This window comes from Strongylocentrotus purpuratus, unplaced genomic scaffold (assembly GCF_000002235.5).
Source record: "Strongylocentrotus purpuratus isolate Spur 01 unplaced genomic scaffold, Spur_5.0 spur5_scaffold_14, whole genome shotgun sequence".
Lineage (NCBI taxonomy): Eukaryota > Metazoa > Echinodermata > Echinoidea > Camarodonta > Strongylocentrotidae > Strongylocentrotus > Strongylocentrotus purpuratus.
The window spans coordinates 27,797,178-27,821,709 of NW_022145599.1; the positions used below are offsets into that span (position 1 = coordinate 27,797,178).

Here is a 24,532-nt window from a genome sequence, read left to right on the forward strand (position 1 = left end):
GCAATGTTTGTACTATGTTGATTTGCATTCACTTTTTTGTACAGCCTACCTGCACAAGACACGTCAAAGGGCTGCACCAGTCGCTGATTCAGTCCTACGTCAGCAAAATGACGCTTTGGATGCAACGTACGTGAAGTGTCAATTGATTGACGTATGACTGCGTCCGCGACTGGAGTGGCCTTTCACGGGTCATGTGAGAGTGTAAACTAGCAAACAATGCTTTCAATAAGTGACGAAAGACCTTTACAGGCTCAATTAACGCAAGTAACAGCGCAATCAAAATAACGCACTTAAAATAACGCATCATTGTGCAACAGGCTTGACTTCTTTTCCACATACCGTTAGAAGCCTGTCCTTCAATTTCGATCCTAAACCCATAATAGCTAGCAGAAAAGTCGCTCTGGAACACGACCGTCATCTGGTTCCCGGTCGTCATGATGACCTGATTCGGCAACAGTCCGCTGATCCTAGCGATCTGGTTATTGGAACCGGTGCCGTGTCCCTCGTAGAACGTAAGGAAGTCGTAATCCGCCTCGATGTCGAATTGACGCGTTGCGGCAAGGATGCGTTGCTCGCCCGGCGCCGTCAGGTAGACGGTGGCGTTGATGTCGTTGTCGTACAGGGCGGGGAAGTTGGCGCTGTAAAGCGTCAGGAAAGGTGACGTCACGGATTGATATTGTTGGCTGGTACCGCTAAGATCTATTGGTGAAACGGAAAAAAGTAAATGATCAATAATTACACTCAATATAGCGCTCTCACAAACCATGGACCTATTACGGATGGACATTCAACGTGATTCTTTCTTTGATCCAAAGATAGTCGCCGCCTTCTGATTATGTGCATCTTAATGAGAACATTCAGCTGTTTTAACAATAACGACTGCGTAAGCATTTTCGGTCATTGACAAAGGAGCAGTTTCCCTCGCTTGGGTTTTGTTTGGATGGAGTGCTCTGTAAGAGTGTGTCTTAAATAAAAACATCTCCAATAGAGAGCAGCAAAGTCGAAAAGCAGACGATTTTGGTGATATGAAATGTATTATTACTGATTCGCACACTTTCGCACACCCCCATGACCTTATAAAACAATTAGAAGGCCATGATGTTTATAAGCCCTGTGCGTTGTAACTCTGGAATATTATGCGGAAATTGGGGAAAACAGGATTTTAAATCACAAACAATCCAAACAAAACCTATCTGGTAATATCAACATGTTTTTCAAAATTAGAACACAGTACACGGAACAACAATTTCCAATTATTTACCAGAACTGCACATCGATTTCCCATGATTTAAGCGGTTTATTATCTTCTGCGCATGTATATTAACCTGTTTAAAATCACTATCTTGATTCTGTCCCGGCTTATTGGCGGTGACCATCATGAGATCAAAGGGAAGAAACATGTACGGAATGTTATTGAGACGACATTGACGGAGACAATCACAATGAATTCTTTAAGAAAACGATGAATGTCCATTCGTAATAGGTCCATGCACAAACTAACTGTCGGTTCAAAGCGCTTTGGATTAATTTCCTTAAGAAAGATATCTGACAAGGGATATACAAATGAATCTTAGAAGCTCTTCTCATTGTTCCATAATTCGCTTCGAGAATTTTGTTTCTTCTAATCTAAACGATCTTGAATACTGTTATGTGACAATATTATGTGGCTGCTGTAAGAAGGTCGAAAAGAAATCATAGAGTAATAAAATGATATTTCCCAACTAGTATTCCTTACCTATCCGGGCCGGGCAGCCGGGTTCAAAAGTGGGTAAAACACAATGCGGAGTGACGTCGCAAAGCCTTTCTGCCTTGATGCACAAGTGATTTCCACATAGCATATCGGAAGGTGCGCATGCTCCGAGGACCTCTGACAGAACGACAAAAAATATAAAACACACGTAAGAGGATGTGAGTTGGTCTGGTGGTACGGTTAGCTCGCTGTCTCCCCTTATAAAAAGAACCAGACTCTGACGGACCTCGGTTCGAAACTGAGTCCCGTCTTTTGTTAGGTGACATTAGGAATTTTTAGATTCGCATGAAGACAATGGGGATTGCTACGATCGACGTCCTTTTAATGCACTGCCTTGAATGGACGTCATACGTATGATCAGTCCACGCAAATCTAAAAGTCCCTATTAAACGTCATTCCCGATCTAGATCTAACTAATAACTGATTAAAACCAAATTGCACACACGATCTAAAAGTCCCTATTAAACGTCATTCCCGACGTAAATAATCATATCTAGATCTAACTAATAACTGATTAAAACCAAATTGCACACACGATGACCATCATGATATTTGTATTTTAGTCTTCAAGATATAATAAGACCAGTCATTGTGATTGTCAAATCATTAGAAAACCTGTACATTTTAAGATATAGGAAGGTAGTTTCAGATATATAGGACTCGGATAAATTATTATCATCGATAGCTCGACCGTAAAACATCAACTATCGAAATTGCAAAATTTTAACCTATTTTGAGGGATTGGAGACATTAATAATGTAACCAAAAGTTATACTGAATCTTAATTGTTTTCATTACATCCACCACTTTCAATATAGATTTGCTGTTTTCTTGTCTCCTAAATGTCTCGAAGTGCCTGGATATGTAATGTTGCACTTAGACTTACTTACACGTTTACTGTTACATTTTTGTTGGCGGAAAGCAAACTAACCATTTTGGAGCACAGATGTGATATTGGCCATGAATCCGATGGACCTAAATTTTCTGTCTGTTACCATGGTGATCCAAATGTCACCGCCTTGTGATAGAATCTCTTCCGGGACAAACCTGCCGCCGTAGAGCCGCAGAAATGGATCACTACCAATGACGTCACCATCTCCGATTATGACGTAATCATTGGCATCGTGCGTTGAGAATAATGAAAATTGAAGGCGAATCTAAGGGATAGATTTAGAAACAAAATCCAATTAACTTTATTTTCATGCGTTTCTGTTTCACCAGAAATATGATTTGTGATGGTACCCTTTTCGACATGCTTTCGGTCAGCCGCGGTCAAGGGTTAAAACTGATTGAATTGAGGAGAACCGTTTACCATGAGCCTTAAAGGCGTCTTACCATAGGACGTTGATTAAGGTTCATAAGGTTCATAAGGTTCTTCTTTATTGTCCATTTAACAATGGAAATTCATCGTGTTACATGGTATTGTGGTACACATATACTTAACATAATACACTCATACAAAATCAATGAATTTTTGAGTTGACAGTAAACAAAAATAAACAATTAACAACAAAAACAAAGATATAGTCATGCATCGAAAAGGAAGGATTACTCGAGGATTCAGGTATAAGGCTAATGCTGGAGTAATACTTATGCAATAAATCTCCTATGTCCGTAACTATCTTGCAGTAAAAATAAAAAAATAAATTTGAAGTAACTTTGATAAAAAAAAAAAACATTAAAGGTATCTAACTGCTCAGCTCACTAAAATGCATGTATGAAAAGAAATAGGGAGAGACCTAGAGAGATAGAGAGAGAGAGAGAGAGACAGAGAGAGTGGGAGATAGAGAGAGACAGAGAGAGAGATAGAGAGGGGTGTCATCTCATAGTTACACTGAACATATTTTTAAGATCGTGGTACATGACTTGTATAATCATTTGAAATGAATATTGCCCCTATTCTCATTTTTCATATTTTTGTATGCATTACCTATATCCAATCATTTTATTGGCCATGCTCACTTTGCTCAATTACCAAATATTTATTACAAAATTATAAATATTTCTTCTCGAATAAATCAGCCTTACAGATACCTTAGGTTTTATATACTGTCTTGATTAATGTTATTGTGTTTGAAAAAAGGGAGGAAAATACATTTTTAAAAATATAAAACGTACCTTGTAACCAGTTCCAGCAATGAATTTCCAGCTGTAAAGTACATTATTCGGATATTCGGCAGGATATCCGTATGACGTCAACGAATAGGGAACGTCCCCGTAAATTATGTCTATAGTTTCTTCACCAACGGCTATAAAGAGAAAAAGGCACAAGATAATGAATTTGTTATAAGGTCAAAATACAATGAGAGGTAATCAGTTGTTCCCTTTCATATCAGGTCTTGTGTCGACTCTTGATGGTATTAATAAAAACAGTAATCAAGGTGCTTTAGTGATTTTCGAACACATCTCCCGAAGATTGGCATTTCATTTAATATTACTCGTGACCTTTGATTAACTTGATTAATAACAAACTTTCAGTCCTGGTTTGTTAATCAGCATTTACGTAATAACTTGTTGTTCTGATAGAAAGAAATTTGCTCTGATTTCGTAGCACTATTTGATAGAGTAGAGAGAAAGAGAGAGAGAGAGAGAGGGAAAAAGAGAGAAAAGAGAAAGAGAGAGAGAGAGAGAGAGAGAGAGGGGGAGAGAGAGGGAGAGGGGGAGGGAATTTAAAAGAGAAAATGAGTAAAAGAGAGAAAGGGAGAGAGAGAGAGAGAGAAAAGGAGAGAAGAGAGAAAAGAATGTAGATAGACACAGAGAGAAGGGAGGTAGATAGAGAGAGAGAGAGAGAGAGAGAGAGAGAGAGAGAAAGGAATGTAAATAGAGAGAGAGAGAGAAAGGAATGTAGATATATATAGAGAGAAAGGGAGTTTTAGAGAGAAAGGGAGAGAGGGAGAGAGAAAGAGAGAGAGAGAGGGGGAGTTTTAGAGAGGAAGGGAGAGAGAGATAGATAGAGAAAAGAGAGGAGGTGAGAGACAGAGAGAGAAAGAAGAAGGAGACTTTTAGAGAGAAAGGGAGAGAGAGAGAGAGAGATAGATAGAAAAAAGAGATGAGAAGGAGGTGAGAGAAAGAGAGAGAGAGAGAGAGAGAGGCATACGGATGGTGTGGCGCATGAGAACGTATTTTGATCTAAAGAAGATGTAAACGTATTAGACTTATAAAGCTATTGGTAACATTAACTGTAGTCTTAAAAATAACTTATATTTCCCGATGTGGACTTGATTTGACCTTATCAACAAATATATTTATGGAACCTACACTGTGCTCCCCCCACCTCCTCCCCCACCCGTGATTTATGATTGTTGTATTATCACTTAGAATATATTAAGGGCAGAAGATTGAAACTTTTGTGAAATAATTTAGTCAATCCTTTGGTTTATATCTCGAGTTGAGGACACTATTTTCGCTTAAAAAGTTGATTATAGTTGCAATGCATAGACTGGAAGGGGGCTTGCTAACGCATTCTATGAAATTTGCCTTCTCAGTGTTGTAGCTACACGGGGCATATATAGGGGGAACAGCCTCCTCATGGGAAAATGGGAAATCTAACAAGTGCATGTGAGGGAGCAGGAAAGCCAGAAAGACGGGAAGGGAACTTGAAAATGAAAGAACCCCTCCCACAGCTACCCCACTAATCGGTAACCTTGTTTATCGCATTTTATCTCACGTCATCAACTAACCTCGTGAAAATGGTGTCCTCCCCCCCCCCCCCCCCCCCCCCCCCCCCCCTCCCCCATGATTCCATTTTCACCTGGCTGGAACTACGCTACGCAACTGGTTTTTCTCTAAGCATAATAATGCTACTTACGATAAGAGCAGCCCGATTCGTCTTCCCCTCCGGTGCAGTCATTAACGTTATCACACACAGTCGAGTTCGCCACACAGATCCCATCACTGCACAAGAAGCTATCGCATCCTAATATAATATGGAGGATACGAACATTATTTATAATCAAATCAAATCAAATAATTTATTTTCCACTACGAAGACGTGTATATAAATATCATTGACAACATAATATAATCATTGTAAATTATAGTTGTGGGATCATAAAAAGCACAAAACGCTTGTTGAAAATAAATCCTTAAAAGGGCTCCTGATCAAATAATATGATCGGGTGGCCTCATGAATGACATCCCCTAGGCCACTAGGCCCACCTTCTTTAATAACCTCTATGATACAATGTCAGGTTGAAAAGTAAAGCTGTATTATTGAACTTTTCTTACCATGAAGATTTCATTGAATCTTTCTTGAACAGAACACAAATTAAAAAAATCCATACTGTGGTATGTCAGAAAAAGGAAATGTGGTTATAAAATCATTAGCTGTATATGTTTCTATTTATCTACCAATACGACATTTTCTGCTTAGTATCCCGCTCCACTTTCAAACGTTTCAGTACGCTCTCAACAATGTCTAAAGAGAGCCGTTCTTTTACATATTCAGTAGAAGAATATGACAGTTTGCATATATAATACGACAACATCAAAGCTATGTCGTTTTTTCATCTGGGAAACCAAAAAGATGTTCTTAGCTTACTCTGCATACAGTTTCTCTCGTCCTCTCCGAATTCACATTGATTCTCGCCGTCACATTCTTCTTCGAATGGAATACATTTACCACTGTCACACGAAAAACAGTCTGTGATAAACAGATTATGATAAAACAGAATTAATCACATTATACTCTGTTAATCAGATTGCAAAGGGTTGATTTGTATTCGTTTACTGAAACTGGTTGATTGTCTTCCACGAATAATAATAATAATGGTGTCTTCTTATATAGCGCACATGTCCGTCACGTCATGACGCTCTTGGCGCTTCCCCGATTATTACCCCGACTTTAGCTGGCACGTAGACACGGGAAGGGGGGGGGGGCTCGGTTGAAATTTTTTAGGCCCCTTTTTTGACCTCGATCGATTACATGTATGTGCCCCCCCCCAAAAAAAAAAAAAAAAAAAAAAAAAAAAAATCTCTGGCTACGTGCCTGGACTTTAGCAATGCGGCCATTACGGCGCTCTAGCATTTCAAGGAATTAATTCCTGCCAGAATGGCAAATGCTTTCTTAGGTGACGGTCCTTTTGAGTCGATTTGGTGACTTGGGTGGAAAGAAATCAAAGTTTGTATGAGACTTACCTGTAGTTAGATTGCAATTGGGAGAAGGCAGAGGGCATGAGCAGATCTTGTCTGTCGGCATACAAACTATTCCATCACTGCAGTCGTATTGACTCTGGGCACATTGCACATCTAACAATGAAGACAAAATGGAGAATGCAGGGAAGAGGGCATTCAGAAAAAAACCCGTATGTTACGGAATATCACATATGGCGAGTGTTATAGGCAGGTTTGGTTATAAGTATACATCATCATGCATGTACATGTATACAGGGGCGTACGCAGGATTTTTTCAAGGGGGGGTTTTAAAATCTGGCCCAAAATATTTTGCTCCCGAAAATTTGAAAATCGCGCCGGCCGAAAAGTCGCTCAGTGGGGGGGGGGGGGGGGGGGGGGGGGGGGGGGGGGGGGTAAGCGGACACTTTTTTTTTGTTTTTTTTTGGGTAGTCCAAAAAAAAAATCGCAACGACTCAGCCAACCGAAAAGTCGCTCAGTGGGGGGGGAGGGGGGGGAGGGGGGGGGGAGGGGGGGGAGGGGGGGAGGGGGGGGAGGGGGGGAGGGGGGAGGGGGGGGGAGGGGGGGAGGGGGGGGGAGGGGGGGGGGGAGGGGGGGGGGAGGGGGGGAGGGGGGGAGGGGGGGAGGGGGGGGGGAGGGGGGGGGGGGGGGGGGGGGGGGGGGGGGGGGGGGGGGAGGAAGCGGACACTTTTTTTTTGGGGGGGGTATCGAAATTTGAAAATTTGACATTTTGCTCCGTTGGGGGGGGGGTAAGGTCGTCTTTTTGAGGTCGGCCATGGGAATTTTTTTTTTTTTTTTTTTTTTTTTTTTTTTTACACACACAAAAATTACCAAAGGGGGGGGTTTAACCCCCCACCCCCCCCCCCACTGTGTACGCGCCTGCATGTATATTATAGATTGTATCAACCTATAAGTTTTATTTTGTTTAAAGTCTAACAAAAGTTAGAGAGGTTGAAGATTCGGTTGAATTAAGTCATTACTCAAGCTCAAGATATTGCTCACAATGTCAACGAAATTTCATACACAACTCACATAACATTCAGGAGGAAAACTGCACCCGTGGCTATCATTCCTATTCTTTTCAGGTTTCAATACTCATCACGCAAATTAAAATTATTGATAAATACATGTTTTTTGTTGAATAATTGAGAAAAACTTGAAAATAAGTTTTATTGTAGCATATTAGTTTCAATCCATATGAACGCTCATGATATTATCACTTCCACCCCAATTCTTATGCATCTCATTTTTTCCTCCTAAATACTTATGTATTCTTCTGCCTTTTTATCACGATGTACTTCTTTGTTTTTATCAATTTTGCCACACAAGCCGTTCGTCTGGATCGATAACCAGATAAACTTCGCAATCAATCTAAATTTGGCACACTGGAACACAACATCAACCCACTATCACTCATAACCATGTAGTCGTAGCGATAGCAACATAAACAGCAGTGGCGGATCCAGGGGGGGCCCGGGGGCCTTGAGAAAAAAATCATGTAAAATCACGTGATTTTTACGATTTTTGGGGGTTGGGCCCCCCCCCCCCCTGGCGCTCAAGGGGGGGGGGTGCAAATGTGCTCACTAAATGTGCTCCCCCCCCCCCCCCCCCCCCCCCCCCCCCCCCCCCCCCCCCCCCCACTGAGCGACTTTTCGGCCGGCGCGTTTTTCAAATTTTCGGGAGCAAAAAAAAAAAAAAAGTTGGGCCCCCTCCCCTAAGAAATCCTGGATCCGCGCCTGATAAACAGATTCATCAATACGAAATATTCTGCAAGTCTCCATCTTCTCATCTTTGACCTACCATTCGCCGGCTCCTGGGTTACACTGGCATAGAAGCCCCGGACGGACACGGCGTTGTCAGACGTGAAGGTTGCGTAGAGATACGCGCTGCTTGATTGGTAGCTGATGATGCCTGAGCGAGTCATGGCACCCGAGAGCACCAGTGGATGCTGCCCCGTCGGACCATCGCCCGAGTAGAAGCTTAATAGATCCCAGTTGGGTTCCGTGTACAAATCGCTGACATCAATCCTCGGGCTGCGGAGAAAGTAGCATAAACATCGAGATATTAAGCTAGCAAGAAAATAAGCACTTTAGAAGAAAAAAAGGCTTTTGATCGATTCTTAATCGATTTCCAAAATACATTAAGTCAATTGCAAGGTGAAGCCTAGAAAAGAAGCGTGCCAGATTAATGTATTCAACACATCAAAATGACCCTAGGCCTACAATGTATATGATTGTTGACACCCTTCCCCCAAATAGCAAATCCGTTTTGAAGCATTTAGATGAAATTTCCAGCTTCTAGAGAAAAGATAACAATTCTATGTAGGCACAAATCTTGAGATATTTTAACATTATAATTAACATGAATATGATGAAAGTAACAGAAAGATTCAAAGCTTTTGCAAAAATAACACCCCTTGAATAGTAAACGTATATACGTTTTTCAAGATATGACATTTGCAGTGCTTCCCTAATCCAAGGTTTCATGAAAATGTTTTTCATCTTGTCTTAAAAACGATTTCATGATAGGTTCTGGGTCCGACATTTCCCAATATTCTGAATAAAAGTAATACACCGTTCTCGGACTCTAATCAACATGAAAATAGAGACATTTTTAAGATCTGGTATAGTGTGCAAAAAGAGAACTGGGCCCCGTTTTTATTAAGATCTGATATTAATCACAAACTTATTTGCGATTGATATCAATCGATACTACGTAAATAATAAATAGGAGACTGCAAACTTGGGATTGATTCAGATCGATCGCAACTCTTTATAAGACGGGGCCCTGGACTCCGTAACCATGGTAACGTACCTGTTTCCAGATGAAGCAATAAAGAGCCAGGACTGATTGGCATTCAGTGGATAGTTCTCGGGGTAGTTGGGACTAGATAGGTAATATGGAGCCGGTACGTCAGCCAGGTCTATCACGATCAGTTCTGAAAGAAAAAGAAATGGATTAAACAAGAAATTCGATTTGTAAGTATGTTAAGAAATGTAATAAGAACATTATTGTATGACTTGTGCAGAAATAAAATTGATGAGGAGGATAAAGGTGAAGGAGAAGTGGGGAGAGGTAGGAAGAGAAAGGAAGGATGAGAGTGGCAGATAGATATAAATGCAAAGATAATTTAATCTGACAGTTACAGACAGTTCAAAAACCCAATGTTCGGCCAACAACATACTGGACCCTAATCCTAACCCTTACCATAAATCTAGCTTGAAACTCAATCGAAACCCGCAACCTTTACCTATATCTCTGACAAAATAAACCCGGACAAAAATGTCGATGGTCAAAAAGTCAGATCATAGATATGAGAAGAGAGAGAAGAGAGAGAGAGAGAGGGGAGAGAGAGAGAGAGAGAGAGAGAGGAGAGAGAGAGAGAGATAGAGCGAGAGAGAGAGAAGAGAGAGGGAGGGAGAGAGAGAGGGAGAAAGAGAGAGAGGGGGAGGGGGAGGGTAAAACTAACGATACATGTAGCTTTTATGAAAATGAACATTTATAAGAGCATTCGTTGAGACATGAACAATAATGTCCTACTCTCATAATACTTCATGTTAACAGCGTTATGTTTCTGCAAATTTTAGGTTGGTATATTTTAGAAAATGGGAAAGCGGGAGTGTATTGGTCTAATGGTACATACACGTATAATGATACACATGCGCGTACGCAGGATATCTTTTTTCTCACATAAAGTCTTTATTCAGTTTTTCTCAAAGCGTAAAACAATTATAAGCAAATGTACAAAGTGATGGATACATATATACATTTGACAACGAAAGGTACGATGAAAAACAATATTCTAGTACATTTATTTAGATAAGTTGGACGTACCTCTATCAGTCCATCTATCAAAAAATGAAATAATTATAACGTAATTATACTTACCCGATGTACAATTTTGTTCGTCTGACTGGTCAGCACAATCTTGGATTCCATCGCATTGATACGTTGCATTGTAACACTCATGGCCCGTCGCGCACGCTAACTCATCCGGTGTACATACACCTAGAGAGAAACGTTGAAAGGAAATTATTTTAAAGGTTAAAATAGACATTAAAGGTACTATGTCCCTTTTGCAGCCAACCTCAAATTCTGTAGAACTTTGCAGGAATTATGAATATGTCATGTACAGTTTGTATGTCCTAACTGTGAAATTTAAACATTAGCAGTGTCCTAATATTCAAATTATGCAAGAAAACCCGTTTACATGCTAGACTTCATTGTCAGACACTTTTGAGTGACTGACTGGCTTTTTTCTTCTTTGGTAATGACATACATCAAATGAGCTGGAAAGGGTACATGAGCATTTGTCTACATCAATAACCCACTGCTTGTGATGGCCAAAATTAAACTGATTGAATATTTGCGCAGCATAAAACGTATGACCATTCGTTACATTGGTCTGAAAATCGAGACTATTACTTTTTGGCTCTATAGCTCCTAAGTCGATTTGACAACTAATATTCATTATTTTCCCACTTGAAGACATTTTCAAGCCCCACCTTTTCTAGGGAAGTTCTACATTAGTATTATCTTTCAAATGCTGTTGGAATTTATCATTTTCATTTTTTGGGCCTGCAAATGGGACATAGTACCTTTAAGAGAAATAAAAACACGGACCACGTAAATTTTTCCCTTACTAGTAGGTTGGACGAAGAATTGTGAGGGGAAAAATATGACTGGTAAGTGTGTTTAGTGATGGTTACTGTGATGGACGGTGCTGGTGGCGATGGTGATGATGGTGATGATGGTGACAGCGCTCAAAATACACGGGGGCGGTGGGCGATTCGCCCCCGTGAGCTACATAATCGCCCCCGTCAGGTTGCTCACGGGGGCGATTGCAAAATTAAAAATCGTCCCCGTGGAATTATAAAATAAAGATTGTCTTTTCTGTTATAACTTTAACACAATATTGAGTTTCAATTTACAAACCTTAAACCAATGAAATGGAACTTAGATTAGCGTGCAAGATGTCTCGTTCTATGAGTAGGCCTATTATTACCGATTCAGCTCGCAGTGCAGTTCCGCCGTCAGCAGTGGTTATAGGCCTACTGCGCCGTTAGTAATGGTACGTGTGCACGCTGCCGCGCCATGTCTGCTGGAGCTATGGAGGCGATCGCGCAAGGGCAGAAACATGGTCATGGAGAAGTTTTTCGTTGTGAAAGCGTAAACCCGCTGAAATCTGGTGATTTCAAATGACCAGCAAATAATGAACCTCGACCAGTAAATCAATATTAGGGACTTTTAGATTTGCACTATGAGAACGTGGACTGCAACGTGTGACCTCCTTTTAAGGCACTGCCAGTGCTTAAAAGGACGTCACATGTGACTACCAGTGCCTTAAAAGAACACGTCCACGTCCACGCAAATCTAAAAGTCCCTATTGAGAAGAAGAGGAAGACCAAGATGTCGTGGAATGATATGGTAACCTGGGCAGATCTACGGGGGAGGGGGGGGGGGGGGTTAGGGGGTTTAACCCCCTCCTCCCCCCTTCCCCGGCCCCCTTGGCCTGCCAAGTGAAAATGTGATGTGCATAGAAAAACGCCATTATGTGTCCAGATCGACCCACACAGTAAGATGTTAGTAGTTGCCAGGAAAACAATACGGGGGTTCAAAATAGCAACAACAAAAAATCGCCTCGCCGATATGCGGCTCGTGGACGATGCTTCGCATGTAAGTAGATGCCAGGAAAACATCACTTACGGGGGTCCTAAATCAGGGGCGGATCCAGCCGGCGGCAAGAGAGAGAGGGGGGGGGGGGGGGGGGGGCAAATCTGGAGAAAATATTTAGCGGCGAATCAGCCAGCCGGCGATCGGCGAATGAGCGGAGGGGGGGGGGGGGGCTGGATAAATGCACATAAGTTTAGGGGGGTCCAGATTTTGGGGAACATTTTTGCGCCGACTCAGCCGGCCGGTGAATATTAAAGTGGGGGGGGGGGGGGGATGCTGGAGAGGAGGACCACTATTTTTTTTTCAGGGGGGGGGGGGGGGGGGGAGGTGAAGCGCCATTTTAGCATGACTTTCTTTTTAACTCTTACTTTCACCTATCTCAGATAACCCTAAGTTTTTGGTTGCTGCTTTATATGTAGTTGATAATGTATGATTAAAATAAAGAGAGAGAGAGAGAGAGAACCACCATCCTTTTGCAATGGTTCAGGGTTTGTGTAATGTACATTTGAAACCATTTCTTAGCATCTCAACCCTAAAAAAATAGCGAAACTATTTTTGAGGAAAAGCATTATACTGAACTGAATAAAGAATATTAGCTTTATATTGGCTCATACTAATACTGATACCGGCTAAAGACAATGTGGTATTTGTATAGAGGTATTCCAAAATGACATTCTGATAATCAACATTTTGTTCTGGTATCATTATGTATATACGCATAATACAACTGATCTTTATGATTTCTTAACGTGACATAGCTTCTTCTCCCCCTGCAAACAAAAAAGAAAACAAGGTTATTTAATAAAAGGATCATACGACAAATAATCATTGTGATTCAAATTGTGCAAGGATTTTTTTTGAATAAGAAATGCTTTTCACCAGAATCTTCTTTGTAAAAACGGCTTTTACAAATCTCAGCCATGCAATTCTGCCACTGTGTTGTAAGATCACTTTCAGATTAGGAGAAGTGTATTCTTTAATGAGTATTTTACATTGAATGGAACGTCTCAACTCAGTAAGCATGGCTGAGATTTGTAAAAGTTGTTTTTACAAAGAAGATTCGGGTGAATAGCAGTGCTTATTCAAACAAATATTCGCATCAATTTGAATCACAATCATTATTTGTCGCTTAATCCCTTTTAATGACCTTGTTTTCTTTCTCGTTTGCAAGGGGAGAAGAAGATATGTCAAGTTAAAGACATCATAAAGATCAGTGTTGTATGCGTATATAATATACACAGGCCCCGCGGAACGTTTATCAAAGTGGGGGGGGGGGGGGGGGCTAAAGTATTTACGATCAGGTAGAGGGTAGCGAGCGTAAATTGGTGTGGGGGGGGGGGGGGCAGGGGTTTTAGGCATTTAATTACGGTCAGAGAAGCACAAATATTTTGATGCCGCATTTGTGTCACTGGCAAGTCAGGGGGCGGGCGTTTTTTATTTTATTTTTTAAGGTAAAATTTACGTTACTATCCTATTTTTTTACCGGTTTGGGAGGCTAGGGGGGGGGGGCTGGCCTGTAGAATCGGCCCGTGGATCCGCGCCTGTCCAAAATAGCACACACACAAAATCGCCTCGCCGCTACGCGGCTCAGTAAAGAAAGAATGTAAAGGTTGCTCCCAATAATGAGGAGGAAATAATGTGCAGAACGGGAAGACATCGAGAGAATGTCATCACGGGATGAAAGTCAGTAACAGCTATGTAGCTTGTAAATTTGTAAGAGGGAAAATGCTGATTAAAATGATAATGATGAAACAGCAAATAATTGAGGAGTATCATAGGTACCAATTCAATGGATATTTGTATAAAAAAGAGCCCCCGTCAGTACTAAAAGAGCCCCCGTGAGAAGGCTCACGGGGGCTCTTTTTGGGGGGGAGAAGAGCCCCCGTGGACAAAAAATTAATTTGAGCCCTGTAGGTGTTTCTGTATTATGAGAATGATGTTTAAAATACATGAAATTAGTGAAAGTTTATTGGATTTAAACCAATCTGATACTTTGTTAATTTCATAATTCAAAGTATTGTTTAACGAATTAAGGTCTTTATGGGAATATGGGATATTTGTATCATCGGTAAATAAGATAAAAGAAAGAATGGGGGATGTATTGATAATATCATTTACATAAAGAAGAAATAACAGTGGACCTAAGATGGAGCCTTGAGGAACACCGCATTGAATTAAAAGAGGATCAGAATCATAACTATTAAATGTAACATATTGTCTTCTGTTTGTTAAATAATCTTTAAACCATAAGAGTGGCTGACCCCGAATTCCGTAATGACTGAGTTTGGAGAGTAGAATAGCGTGATTGAGCATATCAAATGCTTTACTCAAGTCACAGAATATACCTATAACATGCTCTTTGTTAGCTATGGCACTTGTAATTTTGTCATAAATTTGAATTAATGCTAAGTCAGTTGAGTAATTTTTTCTGAAGCCATATTGATTTGAATTGAGTATTTTGTGTTTAGTGATAAATTTGTGTAGCCTATTATGAACGATCTTTTCTAAGACTTTGGATATACTTGGAAGTAGGGAAATTGGACGATAGTTACTAATTTCGTGAGGATCATCTTTTTTGAGAATGGGGTTGACTTTAGCTAGTTTTAATAGATCAGGGAAAACACCTTGCGATAACGAGTGATTAAATATGTGAGTTAAAGGCTTTGCAAGTGGATACATTATTTCTTTTAGGAGAGACATACTTATTTTATCAAAACCGTGCGATTTTGAGTTGTTAAGAGATTAGGTAATGTTAATAATTTCGCTAGGATTTGTCGGATTTAAAAAGAGAGACTCTTGGTTTTGATTGGAAAGATAGTCTTTAAAGTGAGCGTGAGTTCTATTAATTTTGATGGCGAGTGCAGGGCCGATATTCGTAAAAAATGAGTTAAATGAATTTGCATGAAGACTAGGATCATGTATTTTTAGTGCCATTTAATGTGATATTATCCGTGGGTGGGGGATTCGTTTTTTCCCATTACCTCTTTGATAATTTTCCAAGTTGCAGTTGTGTTTGAATTGGCCTTTTTTATTTTATTAGAAAAATGCAATCTACGGGATGTACGGATAAGTTTTGTTAATTTGTTTCGATAAATTTTATATGTGTTTAGGTTAGTGTCAGTTGGATTGTGTAAATGTAATTTGTAGAGGCGATTGCGTGTTTGTATTGATTTCAATAAACCTTTCGTTATCCAAGGATTCCTGGGTTTATTTCGCTTATTACTCATTTTGCCTAAAGGATTATTCTTTTCATAATAATATTGCAATTTGTTACTAAAATGTTTATATGCAGTATTGACATCATTTACATTATATACCTCAGCCCATCCCTCGAAAAATAAATCCTGTTTCAGCAATTCTATATTACGTTTGGATTCTTTGCGATATATAAGCTCATCAAATGATTTACGGCCAAATAGTTTGCATTCACAAGTTAAAAATACGGGTAGGTGATCCGAACACAATATTCCACCGATGGTTTTGTTGTTATGTACGTTTGAAAAAATATTGTCAATCTGAGTTGATGAATGTGGATTTATTCTGGTGGGTTTATTAATAATCGGGGGGTAAGAGGACACATTTTTTTTTTTTTTTGGTCTCGAAATTTGAAAATTTGACATTTTGCTCCGTGGGGGGGGGGGGGGGGTAAGGTCAGCTTTTAAAGGTCAACCATGGGATTTTTTTTTTTTTTTTTTTTTTTTTTTTTAATAAAAAAAAAAAAAAAAAAAAAAAAAAAGGGGGGGGGGGGGGTTTAGAGAAATTTAGGGGGGTTTACACACAAAAAATTATCGAAGGGGAGGGGGGTGTACGCGCCTGAGCAGGGAAGGGATGTTCCTTTGTCTACCTGAGGAACTGTATATTTTATGCGCACGCGGCTTACTAGTACCTTGAGCATGTAAAGGCGCTACTTAAATATCAACATGTATGTATGTACTGTATGTACTAGATTTAGAAAAATCAAGGTTGACGCATTCTCGATCGCCGACTGAGACGACGTAACGCATGCGCAGTGCCTTAAAATGACGTCACACGTTGCAGTCAAAGCTGTCGACGTGCAAATCTAAAAGTCCCTACTAAATGCTTAGGAGCAACAGAGCGGAGCCCATACCGCCCGAGTAAAGGGTGTATTTTTGACACGCAAAATAGAGGGGCTGGGAAGAATCAAAATGCTTGATAACAATAATGACAAATCGGAGTACGATTATTAAATGGCAAAGAGGGATTTGACATTCCCGCTCATCAAAACTAGTTCAGTCTATAACAATGGATTCTGTGATTGACACAGGAGTTTTGCAAAACAAAGAGATTTGTTGTCCGGAGGAGAAAAATGTATGCACGTTAAAACAAACTCTGAGATGATGATTAATAGCAATAACGTCATTTCGGAGTACATTAATAATAAATGGCAAAGAGGGTTTTGACATTCCCGCTCAAAAAAAAAAAAAAAAAAAAGTTCAGTCAATTACAATATAACAGACAGACTCAAATTTTTGGAATGCTATACAGATAATAATTATTGATAAAGAGTGAGGAGTTCGGTTTTAATAATCCCAGTAATCAAGATCAAAGGTTAATAAAAACTTGTCTCCAGCTTCCAGCCCAGTGGAGGGTAAGCTATATACATTCCTGCATGATACAAAATGGAGCTGCATGACACCCGAATGTATACAATCGTGACAATTTAGCATTAGTGAACAAGTACAATTCCTTCAAGAGTCAAATGTTTTACGTATTTGGGCGATCAAATTTTCCATTATTATTGATCACAAAACAATAAAACACACCAAAACATAAATGCAGATTCGAAATGAAAGTAAGGCTGCTCAAACAATGGACCCATCGCTCTATGCGTCGAGTATGTTCGTGATAGAGCGCCACAGCGGGCCGATGTGAAGATCAAAGGTTAATACAAATTTGTCTACGACCCCCAGGCCAGTGGAGGGTAAGCTATACATTCGTGCATGATACAAAATGGAGCTGCATGACCCCCGAAAGGTCATGACAATTTGAGATTAGTGACAACAATACAATTCTCTCAAGATTCAAATGCTTTACACATTTAATGCGGTTTTGAAAAGAAAGTTAGGCTGGTCAAACAATGGACCCATCGCACCCATGCGTCGAGTATTTCTGAGATAGAGCGCCACTGCGGACCAATATGAAGATCGGTCAGCCGTGGCGCGGAGAAGCCACACCCAAACATTAGACACATGTGAACGATAAGCCCATGTATTTGTTACAGTTTAATAAGCCCATCATATACGAATCGCGTGACTGACACGGGTATTTTGCAAATCAAAGAGATTCGTTGTGCAGATGAGAAATATTCATGCATGCTAAAGCAGACTATGACATAATGTTTGATAGCATGATAATTCGGAGTACAATTATTAAGTGGCAAGGAGGGTTTTGACATGAATTCCCGGTCATCAAAACAAGTTCAGTCAACCACAATAAACAGATGGACCCAAAACAGTTGAACGCTATACAGATAATTATTGATAAAGGGTGAGGAATTCGTTCTTGACAATCCCAGTAATCAAGATCAAAGGTTAATACAAATTTGTCTACGACCCCTAGGCCAGTGGAGGGTAAGCTATACATTCCTGCATGATACAAAATGGAGCTGCATGACCCCGAAAGGTCATGACAATTTGAGATTAGTGACAACAATACAATTCTCTCAAGATTCAAATGCTTTACACATTTAATGCGGTTTTGAAAAGAAAGTTAGGCTGGTCAAACAATGGACCCATCGCACCCATGCGTCGCGTATTTCTGAGATAGAGCACCACAGCGGACCAATATGAAGATCGGTCAGCCGTGGCGCGGAGAAGCCACGCCCTGTTCCTACTTTAGACACACGTAAACGATAAGTCCATATATTTGTTACAGTAAGTTTAATAAGCCCATCATACACGAATGGTGTGACTGACACAGGTGTTTTGCAAAACTAAGAGATTCGTTGTGCAGACGAAAAATATTCGTGCATGCTACAGCAGACCATGACATAATGCTTGATAGCAATGACAATTCGGAGTACAATTATTAAGTGGCAAAGAGGGTTTTAACATGAATTCCCGGTCATCAAAACAAGTTCAGTCAACTACAATAAAACAGATGGACCCAAAACAATTGAATGCTATACAGATAATAATTATTGACCAAGAGTTAGGAGTTCGTTCTTGACAAACCCAGTAATCAAGATCAAACGTTAATAAAAAACTTGTCTCCAGCCCCCAGCCCAGTGGAGGGTATGCAATAAATTCCTGTATGATAAAACAAAATGTTACTGTATGACTCCTGAAAGGTATACAATCATGACAATTTAGTATTCGTGACAACGTAAAATTCTTCCAGGATTCGACTGCTTTACGTATTTGGACAATCGAATTTTCCAGTATTATTGGTCACAAAAAAGTAAAACACGCACACAAAAAACATTTATCTTTTTTTTTTTTTTTTTTTTTTTGAAGGTTAGGCTGCTCAATTAATGATCCCGTCGCTCTATGCGTCAATTATCTTTGTGATAGGGCGCCACAGCGGACCGATGTGAGGATCGGTCAGCCGTGGCGCGGAAAAGCCGCGCCCTGTTCCAACGTAACACGCACTTGAACGACAAGCCCAAATATTTGATACAGTTAATAAGCGTTTCATACAAATATAGGCTTTGTGATTGATACAGGTGACCCTGCAAAACAAAGATTTTCCTCAAACCTTTCGGTCGGCATGCAAATAGTTTAACCGTAATTGGGTGACATTAATGGTCTAGTATGCAATAATTCCTATGGTCGGTTACCCGTTCAGATACATGTATTTAAGTCCAAGGGTTTATATATTGCTTTAACGACTATATTCAAGGTTAATGTTGCTGAAAATGGAACAATCTAACGTGGAAATATGCTATAAAAGAGAGGGGTTAACACGAATCAAAATCCTGTTACAAAAAGCTTCCGTAATTCAAAGCAAGATGTACTTTGACACAAATACTTGCCCATAACCCAACGGGGGTGGGGTGGGGAGGGGTTGGAAAATATGTAACTTCTAACCTGCGAATTAAGTGACGTCCAAGGGTCCATGGTTAGATGGTAGCTTTATCGGCCATGTACGACTCTACGGTCTATAGGGTGGTCTATACCCCGTGAGAAAAAAGGTGGGCGGGGCAAAATATACAGAGCTACATGTACATTCTTGGTTATAAATATATCCTGCGGTGGACTGCGAATTGAATGATGTTTATAATCAGGTTTTACCTTTGGAAATTGCAGTAATAATATAATGTAATACCTCCAACATTTGGTAAAGAGTTTGGAGTTGGCAAATGCTTGGGTTTAAACTTTCCATTCATCAAGTACAGCGATGGAAAATACATGCCTCCAACCTAACGGGTGTACTTTTCGTTGATCTCTAGGGTTTTAACAACATTTTTTTCCTTCTTTCTTTTTCCCCTTTTTTTCTTCACACGTTACATGAAATGGCTTCCTGTAAATATATCGACCAAGTTCATGGTTTTTGTTACAAAAAATATGAAAAAAGGAAGCACTTTAGTTTTATCTTAGAGCATAAGCAAAAATCAGAGTCCTGAATACAAAATTGCTTCAGAAATTCAAAATTAAAAAAAAAGATTTACTTTTCATGTATTATTGTTATTTCTAAGCAAGGCATTTGAAACTCGATGCAAGCAATGTACAGTGATATTAAAGTGACATAGAATATAATTATAAGTATGATTTCATAAACTTCTCGTTTACTTTACTCACTTATATCACTTTTCGTTTTTCGGACCTCAAATTAAAAGATGAATAATTGTTTGTGTCACCTAAAATGATGATGGATTTGCTCATTCTCTGTAGGGTTTCCATGTAATTGTTCTCTTTTCTTTCCACTGGAGGACGATTTCAGCACCTTGCAACTTTATTCTCGTAGATTGGTTTTTCTCCTTTCGCAACTTTTATCCAATTTCAGCAAGATGGCCGCGATGAGCCTTCAGGGTGGGAGGGAGGTCCGTCCTGACCGTTATGCGAGGGGGAGGCGGTGGTGCATGTCGCATTTCCGTTGCGTTTCCTAGTTGCTGCGATGCTTCTCAAAAGAAGAAAGAATGAGATCTCTGTCTGGCATCTTGACGAATTTAGCGATTATCGGAGCGGGTCGGGAACGGACTGGGGCACCGGCGTCTGGGGTCCTTGGTTGGTTGCGATAGGGTAATCTGTGGGCGTTGATCATTTGGATCTGTTTGGCGGTTTCCTCATCTATTCCAAGATGGATGAAAACTTTACAAAGCGTGCGATAGATATCCTCGTTTGGTTCGCTTTCAACCCCGTAGAATAGTAGATTTGGCTTTCTGTTGTAGATTTCCATCAGAAGCAGTTTTTCTTTTAGATTAGATATCTCCTCTCGAAGGGGCGCGATGCTAGCTGGTATGGAATTTTCTACTTCAGATATTTTGGCAGAGTTAAACTCCACTGATTCCACATCTGTTAGGCGACGATGAAATGATTGTAGCTCGGTATTGATATTATCAAGTTTAGATAATATTTTATCTGAAAAGTCTGCAATGTCTCGTTGTAAAACCGCATTAGAGGGATCCGGGGTGGTAGGCGAACGAACTTTGTCAGTCGGGGGAGCTTATGGGGCCGGCTGCTTACTTGCAGTTTGTCGGGTAGTGGCCCTCGGGCCATGGGATGCCATAATTTGCGTTGTGTAACGTGTAATCTAATGGGTGGCAGGAGCTCCGCTCAAACCGTCCGTTCAGCTCGAAGTCATGTGGCCAAGTCCGCTTAGCGTAATATCCAGTCTACAGGATCACACAGTTCATGCATGGCTAATTGTCAACGAAACGGAGTTGAGTATTTTGTAGATTTCTGCTTGTTGCTACGACAGGCAGCCAGTGAAAACGAAATCGTTAAATAAAATAATGGAAATGCAAGCACTACTTAAAACAAACATAACTTTGTTATTCCTAGCTCATTTTTCCTGATTGAGGTGTCATATGAAAGAGCAGAAACTCAACTTTTGAGAAATGTGATTTTCTCTTTGAAATTCAGATACCGTCCGCCAAATGTCTTTTTGGTTTCCTCTCTTCATATTCATTTGAATCACTCATGCGTGAAATATACATTATATGAGTTGCATCAAAGGAAAGAGGAGGATCTAAGCTTTACAAATATGTATCATTTATCAATTATAATTGTGATTAAGTTATGATAAAACATCGATAATTCTCGGTTTCGTTTTGGGGGGACGCACTGTATACATTGTGTTTCATATTGTATTGTCGAGAAGTAAATAAACGTTAATAAATACAATAACACCAAAATAAAAAGCCTAAACTGTGTAGCATATTGACAATTATGGATCTATAGAAGATAGATTGAGATAATATGACCATTAACCACGTACAATGAGCAGCTACACCTTCGTCTCTAAATGACTTAATGAAAAATGCATTTTCACAATTTCATCTTATTCCATAAAATGCTTTACCCGTTATGTTCTACCTATACTATAAGTTGCTGCGAAGAAATTCAATTAATTTATTTTGGACCATTACAAAAAATGGGTTATTAATGTAGACAAATGCTCATCCTCCTTATACAGCTGATTTTATGTATATTATTACCAGAGAAAAGAAGAAGTCAGTCAGTCACTCAAGAGTGTCTGACAGTAAAATCTACAAAGTAGTCTCAGCTATAACATACAAGAATCTGGGAGAGAATAGAGCACAAATGAGCGAGATAGTGCTGAAAGATGGATGTCATGTAGACTCATAGTGAACGAAATTCACCCTCCATAGACATAACACGCAAATTAAGAAAATTCTGACATGTGACCTTGAATTGAATTTTGTACTATGATGACATAATTTAAATGAAAATTGGTGCAAACTGATCTTGTAGACGATTGCCTCGACTACAACATATCAAAATTTAGAATAAAATCGATGAGTATTGAGATAAATACACTCAATTTTCCATAAATATAATGACGTCATAATATGCAATTTTGTATTACGACTTCCAAGGACATTATGATGACGTCAAGATGTACTTAATGACCAAATGAGATATGAAATCATACCTCCGACTCATATTCTATCTAAATATGAACAAAAAATTGGCAGTCCTTATTCATCCCAATGGGCGTTTTATAGGCATGTTTTTGCCCATATATGCTATGTATTGCAAAAATCACGCGTACGGACTGTTATCATGAACGGACGCTCATTCTGTTATTAATAGTGATGAAGAGATCAACATGGTATCAAATTGTTCTGAAAAATAGGAGGAATATTCTGTCAAAAGTTTTTGCGGAGGAATTATTTTTCGTTCGGCCGTGACAAACGAAAACGTGCAAAAATGCGTGTTTTGTGCGATTTTTTATGAAATGCTTATAATTGCCTGAAACGTATGCAACAAAAATTTAAGAAGATTTTGAGCAATTTAAAATTTTACGCGCGCGTTTACGCGCGCACAATTGCGTATGCGCATTTTTGCGCGCATTTATTGACCTGAATTGACCGGACGGATAATACTCTTAATCATGATGAATATGAATGAGAAATTCCTTTCCGTTAGGAAGATATGATAATAAGTTGATTTTTACAAAATGGCGCCTGAATGACGTCACGATGACCTTGAGTCACCGAAAAGTCACGCAGTTCTAAGTAAGGGTAATATCTATCCTCATTGCAAGATTCATGATAATGGCTTTATTCATTCTTGAGATATCCTGCGAATAAATTCGCGGAAGAATAATAATAAATAAACTAGACTTTAATTCGTCACTTTGACGAATTAGGTGATACGTATGCTCATGTGTAACATAATAAAGAACGCATTTTCACGATTTCATCTTTCATTTACTACTCCCATTATGGTCTATCCATGAGTCAAGTTTCAACTGTAGGGCAGAGGGAGACAGACCAAGAAAATAAGAGGGAGGCAAGGCAAGAGAGAGAGAGAGAGGGAGCGGGTGAAAGAGAAGAGAGAGAGATAGATGCAGAGACAGACCAAAAAAGGAGAGGGGCAGAACATGAGAGGAGAAGTAAAAGAGCAAGAGAGAGGAGAGAGAGATGCAATTGAGAACAATGCCTTCCAGATGACCATGATTGAAAGTGGTATAGCGCCCCCTTCAGATATCCGATTGAGGATTGTTATATATGATAATTGACAAGTCACCTATGATTAAATTTTTAACTATGATAACGTCATGATAATGTTAGATAGTCTACATAAATCTTGTGGAAACTTGTCTCAGCTACAACATACTTAATAATCAACAAAATCCAAGCAGAAATATCGACGATGTTGCTCAAAACATAGGAATGTAGAATCCAGATTTGAGAAAAGTCATCTCCCATAGGGATTACACGCAAAAAGTAATGGATTAAGTGAAAATAGGGTAATAATAAAGTAAATAGGGTTGTTTTATACATTATTTGCGAATCTACATGTTTTAATAATCAAAGGAGATGGTACAGTGAAAGGTCAAATAGAAGAAAAAAAAGTGGGAAAAAAAATTGTTGGAGACACCCGGACTCGAACCAGGGATCTCGAGGTTGGAAGTCAAGTGCGTTACCGATATACCAAAACATTTCCCATAGAAATTACACGTAAACGGGAAATCGAATGCTCAAATCCTACTTTGGAAGTGCAATATGAGCATAATTCCGGCATCTGATCGAAAAATAATTTTTTTTTGTGATAGCTTATAGTCTCAGCTACAACATACTCGAAGCTCAGCGAAAACAAAGTTAAAACAATGGAGATTTTGTTCGCGAAAGACAGGAATGTAGAATCCAGTTTTGAGAAAAAGTCATGTCCCATAGAGAAAACACGCAAAATGTGAAAAATTGACATGCCTCCTTTATTCGCAAAAATACGCCATAATGTCTTTGTCAAAATGATAAATAATAGTGACTACATTTGTAGAAAATTGTCTCAGCTATAACATATCAAAATTTTGAAGAAAATCGATCAA

At 39.6% G+C, this 24,532-nt stretch overlaps 1 protein-coding gene across 2 annotated transcripts in view; it reads right to left on the reverse strand.

Annotated features, from left to right (window-relative positions):
• Positions 1-21,292, reverse strand: part of LOC105441667 (enteropeptidase-like) — a 38,513-nt gene extending 17,221 nt beyond the window's left edge. The window contains exons 1-11 of one of the 2 annotated variants that reach the window (XM_030984625.1): positions 20,373-21,292; positions 10,769-10,888; positions 9,695-9,818; positions 8,681-8,913; positions 6,887-6,997; positions 6,291-6,392; positions 5,559-5,666; positions 3,869-3,999; positions 2,682-2,907; positions 1,736-1,867; positions 340-699 (exon numbers count right to left, since the gene is read on the reverse strand). In XM_030984625.1, the coding sequence (XP_030840485.1) occupies positions 340-699; positions 1,736-1,867; positions 2,682-2,907; positions 3,869-3,999; positions 5,559-5,666; positions 6,291-6,392; positions 6,887-6,997; positions 8,681-8,913; positions 9,695-9,818; positions 10,769-10,888; positions 20,373-20,415 (1,690 nt within the window). In that variant the 5' untranslated portion in view covers positions 20,416-21,292. The remainder of the gene's footprint in view (positions 1-339; positions 700-1,735; positions 1,868-2,681; positions 2,908-3,868; positions 4,000-5,558; positions 5,667-6,290; positions 6,393-6,886; positions 6,998-8,680; positions 8,914-9,694; positions 9,819-10,768; positions 10,889-20,372) is intronic. The other variant, XM_030984626.1, reaches the window with a different exon arrangement.
• Positions 21,293-24,532: the final 3,240 nt, after the last annotated feature.